Here is a 25,553-nt window from a genome sequence, read left to right on the forward strand (position 1 = left end):
ACTTTCCTACAGTATCCGAAGAAGAGTTCCTGGAGGCCGGATTGGACTGGCAGGTTCGTCAAGCTGAAGAAAATCTTCAGAAAAAGGACTAAGTCCTCAGGTAAACTTTTGACCGAGGCCTCCCGCGGGCTGTAGCCGAGCTGGGCTCCATCACGGTTGGCCTTAAACTTTGACTTTGCCCCGGTCGAAGTGCGACCAGATGACCAGATTGCCGCTTTTTGTTTCTAGGCGTTAGAAAACAATACTTCTTTAAAAATTCATATCTCTGGTTTCCCTTATCCGATTTTATTCATTTTTGTGTCATTTTAAAGATCAAAATATAATCTATTGTTATAAATTGGTTTCGGACTTTTAAACTGTTTCCTGTGTTTTATTTAATTACTGTTTTGTGATATTTGAATGCTTTACACTCTGTCTCCTAAGTCAAGCCTTGTCGTTCATTGTCAAGCTACCAAGGGTTGAGCTGGGTTTAATTTACTGAGACCTAACTGGACCTAAGTGGAGGTTAGTGGCCTATTGCTAAGTGTAGGTACCTACCTGCCCTTAACAATAACCCATTTTCCAACAGTTAGTTGTAGGGTTGATCTGTACTCAGCTAAAAAATTATTGATTATGCTAATTTGAATTGACCAATGGTTGTTAAATCAAAACAAAAACATATTTCTGTATTTCAGATATTCTTGTTGATGATATGTGTTATTCTTCTTGAATGCTTAGTTTTGGTAATGTTGGTTTGCCTGAACCTATTTTGTCACCTTGGGCAACCCTTGACCATTATGTATCTTTGTAATCTGATATTGCGAATAGTCTACATGACATTGAGTTTGTGCTTGCAATATATCCCTTAACTTTATTTCTGACTGGAGTTTCACTTTTGTGGCTACATTGGTCATGGTGTTTAATTTAATTGGGATTGGGAATTGAAATTTTGTTGATGGTTCTACCACACCACTTACTAGGTCCAAAGATTAATCAATCTCGAAGAGCATTGATTTCTGCAAAGGATTAAAATGCTACAACACAGGATAGTCAAGAGAGCCTATAGCTATATAGCAGATTATTGAGGGGGCAGAAGAAAGAGACAGTGGCAATACAACCATACATGTAAACAGACCAGATTCAGACAGGAGACTACTGATGTTTTTAAGAATAAGCCCAAAAGGGCATTGTTGTATCTGTCTCCTGCCTGAAAGTTCATCTTTTTAAATGTAAGTCAATGGGGACAATCAATTCCCAATGACTCTTTTTCAAAATCTCCCTCTTACCAAGTTTCAAATGTTGGCAAATATGGTACATTAGGCAGCAGGAGAAATGGGCTAGTGACATGGACTTTATAACAGAGGGCAGGAGGGAGACAGTCAGGGGCACCAAACTGGCCTAACAGGCCAGCTGTCAGGGGTTGCAGCAGCACAGTACACCATACAGGGCAAGTGAGATGGCAGTGCAGCACAAAACACAACAGACCATAGAAAGCAATAGGGATGGCAAAGGGCCATGCACATGGATATCAGAGAGCACAGGGGAAGTGCCAAGGTCAGTAAGCTGACCACACTGGACAGACAGGATGGACAGTTGCAGCATATCGGACTCTGAAGGGCAGGAGGGAGGGGGCAGGGCACGACAATGGACCAGACAAGGCAGGAGGTTGGGAAAGGGGCCTGCACATGTCACAGGAGCAGCAAGCTGACCATGGAGGGCAGCCAGGATGGGCACTGGAAGCACAACTCAAGTTGAAGGCAACAATGAGACTATGATGACATACACACAGACAACTGATGGAAGGTGGGAGGGATAGTGGCAGTGCAACGGCCATGGTGGGCAAGAGAGAGTGGATGGGGTCATGCACAAAGGACCATGGAGGACAGAAGGGAGGGTGTAGGTGCATCAATCGCAGACAGGCAGGGTAAAGGTGGCAGGGACAGGCACCAGCCATCTGACCATGTTTGGCAGGTGAGAGGGGCAGTGGCAGCTCAACAGAACCCCCTGAGTAGATAGGAGGAGCAGTGGCATGTCTATGGCACATTGTGGGCAAAAAGGAGGGAGCAGAGGCATGCACACAGACATCGGAGGGCAAGGGAAGGAGAGTAGGGGCAGCAAACAAACCCAGAGGCTATGCATAAGGGCAATGATAGGGCATAGAATTGGGCAACAAAGGGCAGCAGAAGTGGGCAGGGACATCAAGCTAAATGGAGGGCAGTCACAGCACATCAGACCAGGCAGGGCAGGAGGGCCAGGGCTAGTGCATGGACTTGAACAACAGATGGTAGGGAGAAGGTGGATAGGGCAGCAAGCTAACATTTCAGGGCAGGTGGGAAGGGCAGTGGCAGAACAATGGTCACACAAGGCTGTAATGAGGGAGCCGGGTCATGAACTTGGCCAATGGATGGTAAGGAGGAGTGTGGCCGGAGCATCAAGCTTGGGTGGGGGCAGCAGAATGCCAGGCCACGCCCTGAATCCAACCCTCAGCAACATGGATTGGGATGGCCATTTTACTTAACGTTAAATAATACCTAGAAATTCACTGCAAAAAAACAAAGGTAACAGGGAAGTTATAGCTAGTAAACAGAATAAAAAAAACTTAGGTGCTCACTAAAAAAACAAAGGTTGCAGGGTGTTATAGTAATGTTCAGATTTTACATGCACAAAACCATAGAAATTTTGCGGTTAGAGTTATTTTAAGTAACTATAACTCGTGCTCTAAGGTAACCGTAACTGGAGCCTTCGCCATAGACTTAGCTTAAATATACTTATCTTCATGGTAAAGGCTAAGGGCTAGATTTATGCTGGCCTTGCGTCGTTCCAACACCACTTTAGCATCATATTTTCTTATGCTAATGTGGTGCTCGAAAGTGAAAAACTGCAGCGTCATATTTTCAAAGTAGTGTCATGTTTGCATTGCGCCACCTTGTAATTCCTTGCGCCACATTATGCCTGCCAGGCATAATGTATGCAAGGAGGGCGTTACAGCACTAAGGGGAGGGCATAAAAATGGTGCAAAGGAATCTATAAGATTCCTTTGCACCATTTTTATCTGCATTTTTTAAAACCTGCTAAGTGCAGGAGTTAAACAGAGGCTCCCATTGATTACAATGGGCCTTTGAGTGCTTTGAAGGATTTCCGTTATAATTTTTTACGCTAATCCTGCAAAGCACTAGACTAGCATAAACAATTATGACATTAGTCACCCTAACTACCGCCATGGTGCGCCGTATTGTAAAAACGTCGTCACCATAGTGGCATTAGAGGGGCGCTAAGGGGCGCATGAAAAGTGGCGCTGCACTTGGTGCAGTGCCACTTTTCATAAATCTGCCCCTAAAGGCTTTTCGTTGTAAGGTCAATGAAGGGTAAAGGTATTGCGTGGTAAATGTAGCGTTGTAAAGACTGTCTCCCCTGAAAGTAGCTCAAAGGCAAGCACTTCTGATAAACTGGCACATGGTGTACTTTTGTCTGAAGTCATCAGTATTGTAACACTAATATTTGTTATAAGCTGAAGATGATTTTCTTTGATTAGAACTAGCTCTTATGGAAACGGTTGGAGACCAAGAATGGCAATTACCATCCTAACGATGACTCCCTTTTTGGTCTTTTACCCATAGTTTGGATGGTCTCAGTCCATGAATTTAAAGCTGTGAAATATGAATGAAGTGAAAACGTACTGCTGCATTTTCGAAGAAAATCATAGTCACGCAAGTTAAGCATCATACCACATTAGAAAAAATGAGTCATCATGCTGCAGCTGCTATTTTATTCATTTTTTCACTTGCCTGAAGAAAATTATTTTTTAAGCAAAATATTACAGTATGACATTACAGCAAAAATGAGGAGGCAAGTTTTCTGAGTGGAACTTAATATCGACATCATGTAAACATTAACCGTTTTCTTAGTATTGATCGCATTCATTCAAATATCTCTGTAAAAAGAGTTATCCTTTGAAAACAGAACTGTCTGTACATTGGTGTTGTATTTATTCATGGTTGATTTGTTTCCTCTGAGGACGACGGGGAAGGTAGATTATCAAATGCACCTGCGTCTGTAGGGAAAAACGAAGGAAACATATTATACACAAAAAACGTTAAACGGAAACATTCACTATAACCGAAATACCCATAATGTACGCTTTTCTGTAGTAGTATAGTTATTTCATATGCATAGAGAATCACAGAGAAGTCTAAATAGTGTTTTTAAAGTTCAAAATATTATGCATGTCATAAAATCACCGACTTTTCCGTTTGGCTAACGATGCCTTGTTTAAAATCTAAATTGCAGTCTTTACTTCCTGGTGAGCCAAAAATAACAGTGTGCAAAATATCAAAAATGTACACATGTATTAAAAAATCTGTGATTCACCCACTGATACCGATTCACGCACTCCACATACCACGTACTACAAAGGGCCTTTCACAAACCGTCAGCCAGATACCTCTGCTGTCCCCTCCCCGGTCTTTCCTGTGAGGAGATCTCGCCTGATAGCCTAGATCTCTGCACACATAGTAAACTAATTTATAGTAAACGTGGAAAGGACCATGAGAGTGGTAAAAAACACGGGGAATAATTATTCAAAAATGGTTGTGGTTTATGGAAATTTTACAGAGGCGTTTGGGATGAGCTTGGTAGTACAAAATACACATCCACAAAAGAGTAAAAACATAGGAATTCGCAAAATACACTTTTTCCATACTAACCTCAAAATAAGTTTAAATGTATTCCAGCCCAGTTTTGACGTAAATCAAGCATCGCACACAGCCTACTACTGCTGGTGTAAGACACTCCATCTAAATCACTGGTGGGAGGAAATGGATATAATGCCCTATAGGAATTATTTAGCATGTAATGTAATATATGTATATATAAAAATACAATTCTAGAAAAACCTTTAGCAATTCAGTTCATTAAGGAGATAAGCCCATAAAACATGTGTGTCCTGTTTTTAGTTTTTATATTTTGATAGGTCCTCTCAGCTGCTACCGATAGGCCTATTAAACAGTTGTTATACAAAGGGATCTCTATTTCCACCTACCATTCAGAGTTCCGTTTTCAATGTGAATCTGAAACATCCTCTAGAACTGAGGATCTCGATTATTTTAGGATTAAATGGTTCAATTTAACATAAATCTTAGACACCGAAATTGATATAACCATGTTGGCAATGATGACCTGGGGTCTAATTTGGGTCTGGCAGATCGTCCAATGGTCAGCTAGGGTGTCAGGTAGGGTGGGAGAGCTCATTGCTTCCACCACCTTGCTGGCACACCATTTGCCATATTTAAAAATCACTGCCTGCTTGGTGGGGATCTCTATGCTATTTAGAAAGCTTCCACAATGGAGGCTTCCTTCACAGCCTTGAAAGTTTTCAGAGTGGGCGTGACGTTTAAAGTACCCTCTCAGCAATCGTTGTTGCTAAGAGAACACAAATTCCCAATTTAGCATATGAAGCAAATGGAATCGAATGTTAATAAATGCAATTGTGACACTATTAGTGTGCTTTATTCACCTTATTTTGCTCTTAAGCACTTAGGCGTGCTGGAGTGTGTCTTTTAAAATTAATATTAATTACGTAATCTTGCAAATATATTGTGTGATAAAGCTGCATAGAAAATGTGTTAACATTGAAAATAATGCACGCGTTGAGATGTGCCCACGGGGAGTAGCTACCAATGTATACGAAGACTAATGAAAAGCTTATTAATCCTGAATTTATTCTGCAATAATGTTTTGAATTTGTATTAGTATACCATAATTAGAGTTATATGTTAAGCGTTTTTGCTTTATTAAATTAGAGGACCTTAGCTTAGCGAGGGTTTGGGCCTAGCTGTCTGACCTCATATTGAATAAAATTTTTCTAACGTGTAAATGCGCTGTTTCCTGAAGGACACAAAGCTGTATTTTTCCAGGGGCTATATGCGTGTAGCCGTAGTAAATTCTTTCTCATGATAACCGGTTTGCTCAAGGTGACATTCTTACTGGATGCAACAGTGTAATTCGCAACAGGTGCAAGGTTAACCGTACTAGGAGAAGACAATGAAGACACAGACTGGAGCATAAAAGTGCAACATTTTCTACCTGACATTCCAACCGTGAAGACGTCAATAACATGGCCCAATCCGCGACATGGGAACTGCAAACGAGGGAAAATTCTAGTAAGGTGCTTACCGAATTATTGGATAGAGATAACGATGCACCAAACTTTATCCAATGAGGAATTAGGGAACAATTAGACGGTTTTGATTTAACAGTGTAACCCAAGGGAAACATATTCTATTTTTCTTTTCCACTTTGACGGGGACACTTGCCGTTTCCTTTGCCATAAGACTTATGTCATTTGCCATTTTCAGGACACTTCAAACCCATACTTTAGAGTTAAATTGTCCTGTCACTTCAAATTATCCTCTACCCCATTCTTGTCTGATATTAACTTCTCCTCCATCTGAGGGAAGCAATTCGTTTTCTGAACTATGCTATCTTGAGATTTTACCCCGTCCTATCTCTGCCGATGGTGAATCGACTGATGTCCTGAGGACGAAGACTGGCGCTATTTGTTGATCTGTTGGATTGGTAACTATCCGATGCAAAATTTGTGATTGTCCGTTTGCCTTTTCTTTCTAGGTACCAACTGCTATTTTGATAGAGGCCTTAATTTAGATGTTTTCCAAATTTGTGTTTACTAAAGTGTTTTGCATGAGGCCCAACATGCTAATGCTAATTAGTGGTTAGTTAAGGCGTTCACAATTATCCTATGCAAATAGACAAATGACTGAGTTCTTGCTTTGTTGAATCAATGTACTAATGAGACTTTGCTGAGTTGATTCATATTAATGATATACCTAAATATTGAATGAATATATTCTACGCATTGATTAATTTGTGCTCAAATTGCTAATTAATATTGTTTCTGATGTGGTTTATTGATATTGAGATTAAGAGACATGATATTATATTGTTACTAATAGGGAAATAAATATCCTAACACAATTAAACTGGTGTGGTTCTTCATGACTGAAAGGTCATGGTGTGTTCAATTATTAATTCTTATTAATTGTCTATTGATTAGTGATTGTTATTATTGATTGCATATTGATCTATCAATTGATTATGACAAGAAAATATTTTGTACTGGGAAGTCCCCAAACGTGGTCCAAAGGTTTGTCGACCTAAGAGCGTCTCCTTGTAAGTTTACTTATTAGGGCTCCGGACGCCCTAACACCTGCCATAGATGTTATTCTTCCCTGCCATAGACAACTTGGGGTGAAGGGTTCAGCCCACAGACAGAGATGACACTGAATAATAGTGCAATGTGAATGGTGTGTATGGGACATGATGCCTGTGTGACCACTGGGACATTTACTAGTGCCGGAAATGCGTATGTTCTGCTTTTCATGACAGCCTTCGCAGCCATAAGTAGGCCTCAATAAAATATGTTTAAAAAATAACCTCCAAATACATTTATGAAGGACAGTTAATTCATGTAACAAATATTCCAGCTCAACTGGCTCTGAAGCCTCCAGACAAGTATTGGTTTGTTTGCAGTATGCACTATTTAAATTGTTTAATTCACTTTCCCTTTCAAATACTCACTTTAGCCAATAAATCACTCTAGTAGTAGTGTGAATGTCTCACAAATGTCAGGACCACCGGAATTATGCAGCAGGGGAGGACCAAAACCATGGGGAGAACAATGCTGACTAAATTATGTGGAATGAAAAGGCAAATTAGGCACAGTAACTCATTTTGTGCTAGTATTAATTATTATTTTATCATTGTTAGGTACACTGTTTGGGAAAAGGTTTCACCTCATTAGTACCAGTTTAATATCCAAATACAGCAATATTCAACAAAAAGTTTACCAGTCAATCTTTGTGAATGGTCTTCCACAGCACTGCAGAATGGGTGGCTGTGTTTGTGGTAATTGTTGATCAGTTTGAGCTACAACCATTTTTTGTTAATGCAGCAGATGACTGATTATGTGGTGAATGTGGAAAGTCTATAATTATGCTGAAAATGCCTGTGCTGGCAAAATTTATTAATTCTTGTGGCCCTGACAAATGTACAGTGAACTTAATTAGGCATGAGAATGCAGTTGTCCAGGAGTGACTACGTAACACCTAACAATATGAAATGTGCCTAATATCATGACACTTAGGGCCATGCAATTCTCATGCAAAGCAGCGTAGCAGCTAAAAATGCTGCAATGCATTGCGTGAGAAGGAGAGAACAGGAGACAGCCATATCTACAGGGATTTGGTCCTTTGCTCCCCTCTCTTCAGTGCCATAGCAGCATTTTGCTGCTGAGTGTCTTAAACACACGTTTGCACTATAGTGCAAGGGTGTGTGTGTGAAAGGTTCCCTTCCAGTACAAAATACTATCCCTAGACAACTTCTAAAACTTTTCCTATCGTGTACGTGTGCTGTACAGTGCAGCAGATATGCAAAGTCGGAAAAGAAAGGAGAAATGAAAATGTTTCTCCTTTTAACACTGCTTTCAAACGGCCTTATTTTTTGGTAGATAGGGTTTTGCGTCAAAAAACAATAGTGTTTGTAGGTGAATGCTGATAAATGCCCACTTCACATTATTTTGCTTTACTTTTAGGCAATTTTCAGGGCAAGACAAGTGTTGCCCTGGAAATTAAATAACAAAAAAAACATTTCTGCTGGTTTTCGTCAGTTTTGGTAAATCTGTTCCCATTTATTGCACAAAACCAGAGGCTACCAGCTATGCACAGTAAGTCAACAGAGATGGTTATGTAGATCAGTGCATATATCTACCTGTCATAGAAAACTGTGCAGAACAGTCAAATCACATAATCAGACATTTGCAAGGTCAACTAAGCCCTCATGCCTTTGAAGTGTGTAAGAGTCCCACTGAATTGGGTAATACAATCTTTTTCAGCGCTTTCGAAGTTCAGTGAATAAGTATTCTATAAACAGTGCTTTAAATGGAAATAAATAAGTGCAGGTAATCACCAAATGTAATAGGATTGGGTGTGGGGCTGGAGAGGCTACAAAGTGAACATTTGGTATCAAGAAGGTCTTGGTGTGTATGATGAAGGAGACATTTATGTAATCTTTAGAGTAGTCGTGTTGCCCTTACATACACAAAAGAACACATTTGCTCATTTGGAAATATGCAGATTGCGTCTGTACATTTAGCACATTAAAGCCACTTAGCCAGATCAAAATGAAATTTTGCATTTCCTAAGTAGCAACTCCATAGAGATCGCTATTTAGGAAGTGCAAAATGATATGTATGAATTTACTGATGTGCTAATAGGAATTCTTACAAAGTAGGGCTAAAATTAGGAAATCGCAATTAGGAAAGCCCACAGCATTTGCTCCAATGGGCCAGTTTAGCGTTTCCCAACTAGTAATTTCCTATTAGGAAATCGCTATTTGGGAAAGGCAAAACCAAGAATGGCTATAGGCTCTAGGCAATAGGCCCCGGTAATGCACCCCACAAATATTGGTGCACATGTAGAGCACACATATGCCCTAGAGGCATTTGTCTACTCTATTGCACTTTAAAAAAAAGCATTGTTGGGAGATTTTGAAATTGAACATGGTTAGCATTGACTTGGAGTCGATGGTAATTGCATTTCCTATATAGCCAATTTGCATTTCGGAAATGCTTTGTACATTTGCTTTGGAAATCGCAAATAGGAAATCCCTAATTGTGATTTCCTGTTTGGCAATCTCAAAATGTGGTTTCTGCTGGGTAGAAATCACATTTTTTGATTCCATAAAGGCCCTTGTACATCTCAAAAGGCCCTTTAGCATTTCTTAACAACCCAAAATAATGATTCAGACTATTAAGAAATGTTAAATGGCTTTGTACATCTGGCCCACTGTATGGTGATGTAGAGGCAGGCATACTAAACAGTACACTACTAATGCATTCAGGGGAAGCTACCGGTAACATCAGGCCATACGTCACCTTAGAGTGTGTTTAACAAGCTACACTGAGACAAAGAAGGCCTCATTCCAAAAACAAAAATACATCACCCTGTCAAGGAACAAAATAAAATTGTCACTTCCACTGCAATACATCCAAGCACACCACTCATCACAAAAACCCACTAACCGTGCTAGTATGGTTATGGTTTGGTGTTCAAGCACAAGATATGATCCTGGAGGAGACATTCATGGAGGCAAACTACAACTGGCAAACAGTAAGCAAGGGAATAGGCAGCACACTGAGAATGACCGTAGCGTGATATGGTCCCTTAAAAGAATGTGAAGGAAGAAAGCAAGAAAACACTTTCTGGGCTAATACTGACAGAAGGTGCTGAATTCGGAAAATTCAATGTGGCACCTAGATAGGAATCTGGAGGTATCAGGGTCATGAAACCCTTATCTACTGCCAAATGTGGCATAAATGGGGTGGGCTCGTACCAGAGGATGGCAAAATGGGCTTGAGCGCGTAGATAATACAATTCCATGTTTGGTGCCTTAAGCCCTCCTTTAGAGAAGGGGAGTGTAAAAATATCCCATTGAATGCAAGGCTGTTTGCCTGCCCATGCTAATTGTATCATCTGCACACAGAGAACATGAGAAAGAAGGGGCCCGGTGGTAACAGAATGTTTAAAAACAGGTATGAAAATGTAGGTAATATAATCATTTACATAAGCCCAGTTTGCCCTGCCTGGGATAGAGGCAATGAAATCCATCTACTAATCAGTAATTGCTGTAGTGCTTCACCATAATTCGCCCTCAGTGTTTCCTCCTTATTTCTACCTATTGCCAGCTCCAGATATTTAAAGTCCGTTGAGTACTACTGTACTGGGTAACAAGGGATGAAGGGTCGTGCAGTAGGAGTCAGTGGGAAAATATGGGATTTCCACCAGTTAATCTGTACACCTGATAGCTCTCTAAATCAACCAAACTCTCTCAATATCCCATTTAGGCTGTCTTATGGATTTTTGAGAAAAAGGATGATGTCATCACCATATAGCGACACAAGTGTATGTCTAGGTATCCAATAGAATATTCGAGGTGCCATTGGTGTAATTTAGCAGCCAGGGGCTCCACTGCCAGAGCAAACGAGAGCTGCGAGAGTGGGCAGCCCTGTCTCATGCCTCTGGATATATATAGCGGAGCAGACACCAGACCATTAACCCACACTCTTGCCTCTGGTTGAGAGTATAATAGGGCCACCCATGACAAGTAGGAATGGGTAATCGCCGGAGTATAGTCACTAAGAAGTGCCATTCTATGGAGTCAAATGCTTTGGTGGCATCAAGAAAGACTGCCACCACAGCTAGATTTAGGTCAATATCCTGCATTTAAGCAAATAATGCTCTCAAATTGTGCAATGTAAATCTCCCTGGAATAAAACCAGATTGATCAGGTCTCACAAGAACTGGCATGAGCAGCGATAGTCTATTGGCCAGAATTTTAGCCAATATTTTAACATCTCAATTAATCAGCAATAAAGGTCTATATGAATTGCACTCATCAGGGGCCTTGCCGGGTTCAGCTAGAGCCAGAATCATAGCTTAACGCAGTGGCCTCTTGATAGAAAGAACATTTTTAAGATTGGCAATAACAGTTCTGCATATGTTTTGTAAAAGTTAGCCGGAAGGCCATCTGGACTTGGGGCTTTTCCTGATTGAAGCTGCATGATCGTCTCTTGCGTTTCATCACCTGTGATGCACTCAGCGAGAAATTGCTGCTGAGCATCACTTATCCAACTCAATGCTACATCACCTAAAAATCCATTTATGTCCACCTGTGTCAACCTACGAGTGCTATAGAATTGTGCAAAGATGTGGAGTATGCTTGGCGTATTTCTTCATATGTGACCCTTCGTGTCCTTAGTTCTAGAATCTCATTAGCCAAGGGCAGTTTACTGGCCATGATAGCCAGAGTGTGACCTAGTTGTTCCCCTTTACCATACAATCAGGCCCTGGCATGTTTGCCATCACATAAGTATTCTCTTTCAGCTACATCCTGAAATTCCAACAGAGTTGTGCGAATTTTGTGGGGCACAGTAGGGTCACCAGTGGTACTCTAGAGATGCTTGAGTTTTTTAAGTTCTCATTTGAGTTTATTCATACTGAAGAGCAGTGCACATAGTACCCCACAGCTCTTCGCTATGCAGAACCCTCATATTGTGATATTCAGTGCTTCCCACACAGTATCTATCGATAGGACAGAGCCTGCATTGCACTCCAAAAATTCGGCAATCTCTTGTCACAGTTCCTCATTGAAAAGTAAATTTTTAAGTCTCAAAGACAAAAGTCACTGTGAAGTTCTATCAAGGACCTTAGTAGGCAAGTTAAGTACTGTTATAACTGGGGATTGGTCTGAGTAGGTTCTTGCAAGATGGAATTCTTCAAGTATCCAGCTACCCATACCCCTGGAAATAAGCCAATAATCTATTCTTGACCAAGTATTATGTACTTCAGAGAAATAGGTGCCTTCCCTGGTGCTGGAATGAACCTATCTCCAGGCATCTATTAAACTGTTTTCTTTCATGATGTCAGTGATGTGTCTGGCTGCTGCACTTCATGTTGTATGGCGACTGGGTGATCGGTCTATCTCAGCATTTAAAGTTATGATAAAATCTCCACCCCATAGTACTAATCTTGGTCTAATGTCCGCAATTAGTCCCCATAGTCTATCAAAGAAGGCATGGTTATCTACATTGGGGCCAAAGTAATTTGCAATAATGATGGCATGGGAGTGTAATCTGCCCCACATAATTGAGTACCTACCCTGATGACCGTTTATAAATCCTTGTGGTACATACGGCACCCCCTTACGCACTAGTGTTATAGTGCCTCTTGCATAGGAGGAATATTGTCTGTGGGATGCCCAGCGAGTTGCAAATGTTGCGCTTGTGGTTGCTGAAAAGTGGGTTTCTTATAAAAGCGCAATGTGTATATTGCGTCTGTTTAAGTATGCCAAAATGTGTCTACGCTTGTGCGGGTCACCCTGTCCTCTGACATTTCGAGTGATAGATCTGCACCTGACATATATGATTTGTGTACACCCAGTATTTTGGGACCGATCAGGGATGATCATTAAGTATGTGATCTATATCATGCTTGTATAAATATCTCAGAATTATATACTTTGTGTTCATTGCGACCATTGCAAAGAATATTGTGCACTTCGTAACAAGCATCCCACCTCCCACACTGGGGGCCTAAGTCTGCTAGGAAATTACAACCCTCTCAAACACTAGTGAACTGCCCTACATGACAGGTTGGCAACCATTGCCCGTAAGTAGTGTGTGACGTAGCATTGACATTTGGGGATACCGAGTCAGAGCAATGATGTACCACTCCAAATCCACAAGTAAGGCATTCACCAGCAGCCAAACAATAATCTTCTGGGGTTGCTCCAGGAGCCAAGCGGGTTCCCCCTTGATCTCACAAGGGTGTCTGTAGATTCTGAAAGAATGTTAACGCTCTCATAACAATTGCATAAAAAGAGAATATATCAATTGAACTGTATAGTGCTCAATCATTTATATAAGACCAAAGTGAGCTGCTTGGGATGGTAGGTTAAGACAACATCTTGTTGTAACAGTGAAGCGCAGTGTAAGAAATCAGTCTCAGGTATTGCACTGCTGCCTGGCAGAGCAGCTGTTAGACCACAGCGATTTTTTTGGAGCTTCTTGGACCGCGATGGTAAAGTCCGGATAGATAGAAATGGTATTTCCACTGAATTTCAATATTTTCTTTTCTATCGCCAGTCTGAGAGCCATGTCGCGTTCTTCATAATTCAGAATGTTGGCTATTATTAGGCTGGAGCACCCAAGGGGGAGGAGAGTCATTCATGAGCAATGAGTTCTCTCCACAATAGACACTTTAGAGAAGGTGTCTGCGGCAAATAGCATGGTTAGGAGTCTCTCTATATAGTCTCCTATCCTGCCTGTATTGGCATTTTCAGGCACTCCTAAGATGTGCAAATTGTGTGCCTTAAGTTCTTTGTTTTTTCCCACATTTACTCTCAAAATCTTCTCCATATCAAGGAGTTGCTGCCCACAGGAATTCACAGTGTCCTCCATGTTAGATAGGTGCTGCTCCACTTCTTGGAATAGCCTGTCATGTTTTTTGAGCTTGTGGGTTTTGGAGTTGATTCTTGTGATCATTGTGTACATTTTTGCCTCTATGGACGTTAAGCTTTCTTTCATTGCTAGTAAGAGTGTTTTCATGTCAGCTTCGCCATGAGAATGCTCTATTGGCCCATCGTTATCTGTAGAAGGTTCAGGCCATCACTTGGCATCTTCGCAGAGCAACGTGAGTCAAAAAGGAGTTTGGTTTGGCTGCCGTCTGTCCTGCCCATGTTGCTTTAGATATGTGGCAAGGTCAGGGAGTGAGGGTTGACACGCAATCAAGGCCTCTGTGTGCAGGTATGCGTAGCAGTCGGCTGACACATAAATCAGGTCAATCAAACCCCTCAGTGCAGTCCAGTTTGCAGTCGCGGCTGGGAAAAGTGGCGGGGCGGGGCGAGGCGGGGTCGAGCAAAACACAAAAAATAAATGTAAAAAATATTAAACTTACCTTAAGGTCGCCACTCTGCCATCGCTACACTCCAGGCACAGGCTCCCAGCATGCCCTGCGCCAATCATGAGGCTGCTCAGAGCAGCATTATGATTGGCTGGAGAGCCTTGGTTGCGCACTCCAATGCAGACTGGGAGCCTGGGCTTGCTCTCTCCAACCCAGCAACACATTGCCGGTTTGGAGAGTGCTGTTGTGCGCATGTGTGTTTGGCCAGCCTGAGACAGCCGGGCAAAAATACATGCGCACTGAGGGAAGTGCTCTCTGCACTCCCCTCACTGCTCATCACCCCATAGCCCAGCCCCTTTAAAAATAGAATGATAATAAACGCAGTTTATTATCATTTTAATTCTAAAGGTTTGCAGCTCCTGCCGCTGCTGGTGGGGGGATTGTGGGGGTGGGAGGAGTGGTGAAGGGCGACGCCCCTGCGTAGTTTGTGTGCTCATAATGTAGCAGGTGTTCATATGGCTGTAGCTGGCGATTATTTATTTTCCCTTATGTTTAAACACTGTAAAGAGAGAGTTTGGCTAATTATGTTAATCATTGCCCTGAGGCACCTTCACTTCCTGTAAGCGATCGGAGTTTCAGTTAGGTTACCGTTTCTCATGTATATTTTATGTATAACAGTCCTTTCCAGTCCCGCCACGCCCCACAGCCCCGCACCGGGGGGCCATGAGCAGACTGGACTATCCTAGAAGTAAAAGTATACCTCACGCAGTGTTCAGTTTAAGGAATTGATAATGTGGAATCCCCTGTGGCATTGATCTCTCCAAGCAATAGGAATCACCAGCAGTGGCGTGCTTATTGTATCACTCCTGCGTTACTTATTGCTGCAATATGTGTCAGGTGTCGTGCCTGTCCAGTAGAATTAGCGCACACAGGCCCCACGGTACACGCCCCACCATCTGCCGGTTATGATGGTGTAGTCCTTCTGTATTGCAAACTTGTCCACCATTAGTTAGACCACCAGCGCTCTGCATGGGCAGTCGTAATGTCACTAATAGCGTGTTTATGTCTCATTGCTGATTGTGGGCCTCTCACTGTATTTTGCTGATTCCATTTAGTGCACAGCAGCCCGCGCGTCTCTCGAGCGGTCTCATTTGATCCATTCTCACAGTCGCTGCCCAGGAGACTCCCTTTTTGCCTGCAATGCGCACATACAGTCCAATGTGCTCCTAGCCCGCACAGTCCTAGCCCTGAACTTACTACTGCAGTGGGGTCAGATCTCTTCTTCAGGTCAGAGATCTTCAGAAATGGGTGAAAATGCTACCATGAGAGTGTCTCTCATGTGGCAATTCAAGATGTAGGACCTTATTGTAAAATTTAACACAGCAAGACCCCTACGGAAAATAGTCATAGCTCCTGCCTGCCAGATCTACAGTTCTAACGCTTCAATTTGAGTTGGAAGAAAGGCTGTTTAACAACTGACTGAGCCTTTGGCGGCACTGCTGGCGGTCAATCAATGGCAGCACCCAACCGCGAAAGGGCCACAACCTTTGATGTATCAGGAGGTCAGCCCTATTTAGGTTACTTTTTTCAATGAAGATTTTGGGCCTGATTTAGAGTTTGGCAGGCAGGTTACTATGTCACAAACATGACAGATATCCCATCCACCACATTACGATTACCATAGGATATAATAAGATTGTAATACTGCAGGCAGGATATCCGTCACATTTGTGATGGAGTGACCCCAAACTCTAAATCAGGCCCTTTGTCTGTTTGGCTGACATGGACAGGGATAATTGGCCTTGCAGTTTTGTGTCTCAGAAAAAACAAAGGAAATGCTGGAGTGGACTGCCCATCATAGATCTCTGCCTAATGTAGCTTTCCTATGTCGAACCAATCATTTATGTAAGAAATGAACTCAAGCCGCCTGTTGGACCTGGCCCTTTTGGTGGGCTCATCCCCTCATTTTTAGCCTTCTTCCGCCTATTTTTTCTGACCTCCTGCTGTTGTCTCTAGGACTCTGAGCATTTTACCACTGCTGATCAGTGCTAGAGTGCAGGTGCTCTCCCTTCTAAAGTTGGTATGATTGGCTTATACCTAATTGGCATATTTAATTTACCTGTAAGACCCTTGCTCAGTGGTATCTCTATACCCAGGGCCTGTGAATTAAATGTTACTAGTGGACTTGCAGCACTGCTTGCACCACCCACTTGCAGCCTTTCAAACCTGTTTTAGGCCTGCTAGCGCAGGGCCTGCATGCACAGTTTTCTGCCACAGGGACCTGCAATCTAAATTTACTTGCAAAGGCCAGAACTCCCCTTTTACTACATATAAGCCACCCCTAAGGTAGGCCCTAGCTAGCCCTATGGGCAGGGTGCTATGTATGTAGAAGGAAGGAAAAGTGGCAAGTAGCGTGGTCTGTCCTAATAGTGACAAACAGCCTATTTGGTTTCTCACTGCTGTGAGTGCTGCCTTCTCATAGGATTGCATTGGAAATGCCTTGCCTTATGTCTAGGGGGTATTGTTTGATTTATGAGGGGTAGCGTAGGCATGTTTAGTATAGTTCTAATGGTAATAAGAAATGCTGCTTACTGGTGTGAGTGGATTTTTTTATTACTGTTACAAGAAATGCCACTTCTAAAAAGTGAGCATTTCTCTGTGATTATGACTCTGATGTTTTGCAGCTTGACTCCAATCCACGTCTGGGCAGAGTGACAGTTAGGCTTTGCGCATAGTTTTCAGACAGCCTGTACACAGGGAGGGTGGAGGTATCACAGAGGTGCATCTGCATTTTGAATAGTCTTTGTGGGCTGAGAAAAGAGGGAGGTGGGGCACACATGCATCTGTAAAGGCTGTGTTCCCTGGCCTCACACAAAAAGGTAATTTACCCACAACTGATGTTTGGAGCCTGTCCTGGAGGAGAGAGGGGGCACTCGCAGAACCAGTTGTAACTGGTTGGAACCTCCTCTCCCCTTCTTTGTTAAACGTTTGCAAAACTGACTATAAGTACAGGGGATTTTTCCCCACAATTGGGAGACATTTTGGAAGTGAAACTGACTTGTAACTGGACTCAGAATGCTGCTGGAGGGACTCCCCAGAAGCCGCCTTGGACTGCTTCTGCTGTGCTGACCTGTGACCTGCCTGGTCACTTGGATGATCTGCCAACAGCCTGCAACCCTTTGTGCTGGCCTGCTGCTGGGCCCTACAGCTCTGTGCTCCACCTGCTGTTGTCCCCCAGGGGCTAGGTGCTGTGGCCCCTGACCCCTGCCATCATCTGATAAAGCCCAGGAGGAGCAATTCGTTTGAGCACCTCGAAGTGCCTTAGAATCGCTTTCCTATTGATTTATCTTGCACTCTGGAAGCGCGGCATGGTGCCAGTAATTGCCCCCTGCGCTCATCAAGCGCTTTGCTGATGTCCGCATTACCGCTGCGAAACGGGCGTTATCTAGTTGAAGCGTGCAGGAGATGCACTGCCCATGGAACCCCCGGGGCACCACTTAAGCGAAAACAGGAGTGAGCGCACTCCTGGCGTGCCCCTAGGGTGAAGCATGCTCCGAGGACCACCCCAGGGGCACAGGCAGGCATCCACTTTAGTGCCTGATGACTGATGTAGCCAAGGAAGGCTGCAGCTGACTCATGCACCAGGCCCGGTGCGGGCGAGTCAGCCCTGTGTTGGATTGGGAGGGGGAGGAAGCCTCATCACTTTACACATTGCCTCTGGGATAAGCCTGACTGCTTGTGTCAAGCTACCAAGGGGTGAGCAGTGGGTGGGTTCTGCCTGGCTTAGGTGCATACCCCAGCCAACCAGAAACCCAATTTCTAACACCACACCTCTGGTGGTGAACTTTAATTAGGATGGGGAATGTGTTGCAAGGTATGCGGAAGCAGAGTGTCCATTGCTCCTTTGGCCTCAAGGACCTCCTGCTGGGGTTTAATGACTTCCTTAGTCCATTAGTTTTCTACAGTAGTTTGTGGCACAGAAAACACAAAATATTGCAGTTCCTCTGTGTCATTCTAAATCTCAGCTTCTGTGATTGTGTTTGTCAAGGTCTTTTTCAGTTGTCGCTTTCACTGAATATTTGTTTGATTCATCTCATCAATAATGACCACGGTTTGGGGTCCTCTGATCTGAATACTCAGTAGATATAATATTTTAACTTAGGCAGAGGCTTAGGGTAAACTTCTTTAGCTCTGCCACCTCAAGAAATGATCTAGATTACATGTGTTCAAACCCTGTTAGGTTAAACTCTACACCAAAAGGGAAATATTGGTGGTAGGAGTGGCCCTGTGACTTATTAATAATATCACAGATGGTCTTCCAGGAAATCTACGACATCTGCAGAAATGTCACCAAGCAGCCTCTCAACCTCTAACGAGTTTTAAATGCTCCAACTACGTTACAAAAGACTGTCTATTTGCAAAGTTTATTACACACAATGCTGGAATTTGAAAACAGTTACTCCAGGAAACCATATATTGGGGGTCAGGGTGTGACAGAGAAAAGGGAGTGGAGTCACGAGGAGTGGAGCTTAAAAATTAGACTCTAACAGTCAATTTGTTACTTCAAGTTCATACATTGCAAGCCTTCTAATATAACACAATGTTCTATAGGAACTGAACGCAAACTATTAATCATGTGTTTAGATCCTTAATGTGTTTTTTTCTCAATCTGTTATTCTAAGATAGGAGAGAAGAGCTCTTCTTGGCATTATTACAGACTTGTTAGTAAAGGCAACTTCAATCACTGTTCTACATTTTATATCCTCACTTTGTCTTTCTCTTCACCCTTCCACTAAATATATAGGCCCTCATTATGACACTGATGATAAATCCTACTTACCGCCATGCTGACGGCCAACTTACCACCGCAATGGCAGATATTCGTTCAGCATATTAGGACACACACACCAATCTTACGGAATTCAGCCACATACACAAATCCGCCAGACCAAAGGTCAGTGATAAAGTGACGGTTCCAAAACCCATACTGTTACGCCAACAAAACAACACCCATCACATTATGACCCACGATTCACCACGGCGGACATTCAAAGGCGGTAAACCATTGGCGGTACATACCACCGCTCTCAGAATAGACACCCACATACAAAACCACACTACATTGGCCAATACGAAAAATACACAACTGACAACCATGCACACACCACCCATCCTCACCCACAGCACTATAAAACATACACCCACATTACCCACAGCCTTTTACAAACAACAATTACTGCCAGGAGACTGAGAAGAAGATCACAGAGACAACTAGACACACACACCACATACAGCCATACATCCCTCACGCACTCCACATCACACACCCCACCGCATTACTCAACACACCCTCACCAACACACATCACACAACACCTATGGCACCACAAAGGCACCCCCGTTTCACTGAGGAGGAGTTAAGGCTCATGGTGGAGGAAGTTGTCAGGATAAAGCCACAGCTCTTTGGAGCACAGGTACAGCAGATATCTATAGCAAGGAAGATGGCGCTATGGTGGAGAATCGTGGACAGGGTCAATGGCGTGGGACAGCACCCAAGAACAAGGGACGACATCAGGAAAAGGTGGAACGACCTACGGGGAAAGGTTCGTTCCATAGCAGCAAGACACCAGCTCGCTATACAAAGGACTGGCAGTGGACCCCTACCTCCTCCCCCACAGCTCACAGCATGGGAGGAGCAGGTACTGGCAATACTGCATCCTGAGAAACTCGCTGGAGTAGCCGGAGGACTGGACACTGGTAAGTCAACATTTACCACTTATCACCCCCCATATCTGCAAGCCATAACACACCCTCACTCCCATCACTCCACACCATCCCACACACTGCACCTACACATATGACTAACCACAATGCCCAGCCCTGCATGCCATACCAATGCATGGACACCCATCACTAAAGTATATATAGCACAGGAAAACTAACATAACCACAATACACCACCATACACAAGCAAAAGCTGGCAGTGCAACAACAACCATCGAAGGGAAGCTACAGAAGTACAAATGTCATACACTTGAAGCATAATACATCATTTACATCCCCACAGGTACCCTAGCCAATGTCAGTGAAGAGGAGGTGCCACCACTATCCAGTCCCCCAACAGAAGAGGCTCCCAGTGATGACAGTAACTCTGGACTTCTGGATCTGGAGGTCCTACCTGGCCCATCAGGGACCACTGGACAGCCGGTCACCCAAGCCCACTCATAGACCACCACAGATCCTACCTCATCAGGAACCAACGCCACAGCACCCACCCAGCGTACCCACACCTCTGTCCCCAGGACACGTCAAACAGCAGTGTGCCCACCTGTACAGGAACCCCAGGCCACACCTTGCCCACAAGACAGTCAGTGGCAGTGGGCACACCGTTCAGGGGACAGGGGCACAGGCCAACAGGGACACTGGGAGGACTGCTGTCCACCAGAGGGGGGACAGGAGCAGGAAACCGAATCTCCAAAAGGCACTCTGAGATCCTGGGAGCCTACAAACATTCCCAGGACACGATGGGCCAGATCCTTGACAACGTGCAGGAGAACAGGTGGCTGCAGGAGGGACAGTATCAGGGGATCAGGGAGGACTTTCAGGCCATTAACATCACCCTGATCTCTATTGCAGGGGTGCTGGCAGACATGGCCAACATCATGAGGGAGGCAACAGCACACCAGTGGGCCCCTACCACTAGCCAGTCAACTGAACAGCCCTCCACTTCCGCAGCCACTAGTGGCCAGGAGGCCCCGCCACAGGACCCACAGGCCACCAGCACCCCTCCCTTTGGAGGAGGTGAACCACCCCGCAAAGTTCCCTGCAAACCCAGACAGAAGCCAGAGACACTTGCCAAGACCACCACCAGGACATGAGACTCTCCTGATTGTCCACCTTGTGTCCCACTCAGTCACCTTGTCCACCATGAACTGCCATTGCTCCCCCTCCTATGTCCACATGGACACTGCACCTGTGCTACAAACAGACTGGGACAATACCCTGGACTTTCCTCCATCATCACCCCGTTCCATTGCACTTTCCCCTCAATTTTGTAGCACTACAATAAACACCCCTTGGATAAAACTTGACTAGTAGTATTTCATGTTTTGCAAATTTGTATTGATTCAAACAGCTACATCCACTGCAAATGAACTGTACATAGTGAGAACATAGAATGAATGACCTGTTGCTGGATGTTGTGATCACATCACAACATTGTTGTCATATCACCAACATCTGTAAAATGATAATCCATAGGTGACAGTAAGTAGAGGAAACAAGTGGGTAATGCCAGCATGCCAATGCCACACAGAATACAATAGTCATAGAAATGTGAAGTTTCACTGTCTCACCTGTGTGTCATTGGAAGTACTGACGGATCACTAATATTTTGTTGTCCACATCCTCATCCTGTGCCTTCTCATCCTCACTGTCCTCAGGGTCCACTGCTGCCACCGGGGCATCTCAAGTCTCCTCCTCCTGCTGCAGAAAAGGTACATGACATCTGAGGGCCAGATTGTGCAACATGCAGCATGCCACTACTATCTGGCAGACCTTTTTGGATGAGTAGCACAGGGATCCACCTGTCAGATGAAGGCACCTGAACCTGGCCTTCAGAAGGCCGAAGGTCCCCTCAATTATCCTTCTGGTTCGCCCATGTGCCTCATTATAACATTCTTAGGCCCTTGTCCTGGCATTCCTCACAGGGGTCAGCAGCCACAATAGGTTTGGGTAGCCAAAGTCACCTGCAAGTATTGAGGGACAACATTTAGCCTATTTGGCTAACAGTAGAGGCATAAACCAACATACACTGGGTGGGACCAAGACTCACCTAGAAGCCACACCCTGTGCCTCTGTAGTTGGGACATCACATTTGAGATCCTGCTATTCCTCAGGACAAAGACATCATGCACCGGCCCTGGATATTTAGCATTGACGTGGGAGATGTACTGGTCCGTCAGGCACACCATCTGCCTATCTGCACATTCATGGAGTGGAAGCTCTTATGATTCCTGAGCACCTGTTCATTCTGCCGGGGGGGGACAAACGCAATATGTGTACCGTCAATCACCCCCATAATATTGGGGATGTGTCCCACTGCATAAAATCCGACCTTTACAGTGGCCAAATCTTCCACTTTGGGGGAAAGCAATGTAGCTGCACATGTGTTTTACCAAGGCGGACAAGACTCTTGCCAGCACGATTGAGAACACTGGCTGTGACATTCCTGCTGCCAAGACCACTGTCAATTGGAAAGAACCTGTTGCCAGGAAATGGAGCACTGATAGAACCTGCACAAGAGGTGGAATCCCAGTGGGATGACGGATAGCTGAGATCAGGTCAGGCTCCAACTGGGCACACAGCTCTGTGATTGTGGCCCTGTCCAGTCTAAAGGTGACTATTATGTGCCTGTCCTCCAGTGTAGCTACGTCCACCAGGGGTCTGTACACAGGGGTATATCTCCATCTCCTATTCATCCATAGCAGTATGAATCTAAGGGACACAAGAGTGAGTAGGCTGTCACAATTTGAACAACTATACCACAACAGCAGTCCACATCGTGCAATCATGTTTTGGGACAATGTAATTTAAAAGTATGTGCCTATTTATCCTGTGATGCAGAAATTATCGATAGGCCTGTTCACCCACCCTGAAATTGCTACTGCCTGTCCTGTGTGGAGAGACAGGTGGAAGTGAGGTAATTTCCCCGACGCTATGCACTGTGGCATAGGTGGTCGTGAGCCACCGTGCAATTCCTCATTGGATTATTTTGGGCCGTATGGGGTACAGTGGCCAATAGGGATGTACGCCGGTGTTGACAGTGTACACCGCCGCGGACGTGACCGCCATTTTCTATCACAATCCTCACTTGTTTCCTGAACTTCCACAGGAGAAGACCCACACTGCATGTGCTGCTGTGACCTGTGTCTGGAACCTACCATGGCCTGTGTGACTGGGGAAAGAGCCCCAGCCTTCACTTCGGAGGAATTAGAGTGACTGGTGGATGGGGTCCTACCCGAGTATGGACTGCTGTATGGGCCTCCAGACCAACAAGTGGGTACACTGTGGGCACTATGTATGTAGCATGAATGCATGGAGATGTGTGTGAAGGCATTGTGTAAGGGTGGGAGGGTGGTGGGGGGATTGTCTGTTGGCGGTGTACATGTTGTGAGCTGGCCTATTGGTGTTGCAATGGTGATGGGATCGGGTATGGAGGGCCATGTGTGTGACAGGCTGTACTGTTTTTTTAATGGAGTTCTCCTGTATGTATTACCTCTGCAGGTCAGCACACATCAAAAGAAGGGATTATTGTGTGCCATCGCCAAGGACGTGCAGACCCTGGGGGGTCTATGGAAGGCGGAGCACCCACTGTCAAAAACGGTAGGAGGTACTGAGATGCTGGGCATGGAAGACCGCAGAAGCCCAGCTGGGGATGGCCTCCCAATGAGGAAGGGGTGCCCGTCGGACCCTGACCCCCCTGATGGCCTGCATACTGGCAGACATCCCTGAGCTGATGGGCGCTTGAGGGAATCACAGCAGCCACAAGGGGGTGAGTACAGCGGGTATCATTACAACTTATGGCTGGCGGGGTGGTATCCGGGTGGTGGTTGTGTGTTAGTGGTTGACCCTAAGGCCAGGCCAGACATAGCAGTGTAGGTCTGCAGAAGGGTAATAGTTGCCTGGCAAATACAGGTAACCTAGCTTGTTAATATTCACTTTTAGGCTGGGCTGCGTGGGTCCCAGGTGTGCTGTAGTTGGCCATGTGTGCTCCTGCTCATGCCTTGGTGACTAGCCATTTCATTGGTAGTGCAATGCATAGTGCGTAGGCCTGTTCCCTGTGTGTGAGGGTGCTGTGTACACCAACGGTGGTGCTGGTGCAGCCATTGACCCAGTGTATCCTTTGTCTCTCTCCCCCCTTCCTTGTTTTGTCATCCTGTCCTTGTGTGCATTAGCGTCATCTGGCAGAGGAGCAGAGGCACTGGCAACAGAGTGGAGCTGCATCCCAAAGTACCCTGGTGGCAGAGTCCACAGACGCTGAGGGAACAAGTGGGATGGAGGACGAGGGGAGCACCACGGCGGAGACTGGAGGGGACAACACAGACTCTGATACCTCCTCTGATGGGAGCTCCCTGGTGGTTGTGGACACCTCTGTGACCACCCCATCTGCAGGTGCAGCCACCACTCCCATACCAGCACCGCCCTCCCAGTAGCCCCTCAGAGAGTTGCCATTGTTCACCCACGAGGGTGGGCATCTCCTTCTCCCCAGGCACCTCAGGCCCTGCCACAGTGAGTCATGCTGCCCTGAGTGAGGAGGCTATTGACCTCCTGAGATCCATCTCTGTAGGGCAATCAACCATTGTGAATGCCATACAGGGGCTGGCATCCCAGATGCAGCAATGCAATGTATTCCTGGAGAGCATTCATGGTGGTTTGGCAGCCCAACGGACATCGATGAAGGCTCTGGCCTTCTCTCTGATGGCAGCCATTGTCCCTGTTTCTACCATCCCCCCTCCAACTTCCACTTCCCAGTCCCATTCTCCTCAACCCTAACCCATCCCAAGCACACAGACAGATGAGCATGAACACAAGGCAACACACAAGAGTGGCACAGGCAAACACAAGCACCATACTTCATCCCACAGACACTCACACAAACACCATACTGTTGCAGACACAACAACATACACAGCCTCCACTGTTTCCCCCTCCTCCTCCTCCAACTCCCTCCCAGGCACGTCCCCACTCACACCTGCATGCACTACATCTACATCTACTATCAGCATCATCACACCAAATAGAACACACACTACACTGGCAGACACCTCTACAACATCCATGCGCACGTCCTCTGTGTCCTCTTCCACCGTGTCTGTCCCCCCTCCTAAAGGACACAAACGCAGCCACTCAGACACCCAACAGCCATCCACATCACATCAGCATTCAGCCCATGCATCTGCACCCAACTCCAGCAGACACATACCTCCAACAACCAATCCCCCATCCTCCACTTCCATTACTCCTCCTTCCTCCCACCCTAATGTCCATAAAAAGCTTTTCCTTGCCCAACTTGACCTCTTCCCTACCCCTCCCCCATCCTCCA

At 45.0% G+C, this 25,553-nt stretch overlaps 1 protein-coding gene across 1 annotated transcript in view; it reads right to left on the reverse strand.

The window, feature by feature from the left end:
- Positions 1-3,737: 3,737 nt before the first annotated feature.
- Positions 3,738-25,553, reverse strand: part of GAL (galanin and GMAP prepropeptide) — a 169,624-nt gene continuing 147,808 nt past the window's right edge. Inside the window, exon 6 of the mRNA XM_069221271.1 lies at positions 3,738-4,030. Coding sequence (XP_069077372.1) covers positions 3,969-4,030 — 62 coding nt within the window. The 3' untranslated portion in view covers positions 3,738-3,968. The remainder of the gene's footprint in view (positions 4,031-25,553) is intronic.

The sequence above is a fragment of the Pleurodeles waltl genome, chromosome 3_1, assembly GCF_031143425.1.
Source record: "Pleurodeles waltl isolate 20211129_DDA chromosome 3_1, aPleWal1.hap1.20221129, whole genome shotgun sequence".
In the NCBI taxonomy this organism is placed as follows: domain Eukaryota; kingdom Metazoa; phylum Chordata; class Amphibia; order Caudata; family Salamandridae; genus Pleurodeles; species Pleurodeles waltl.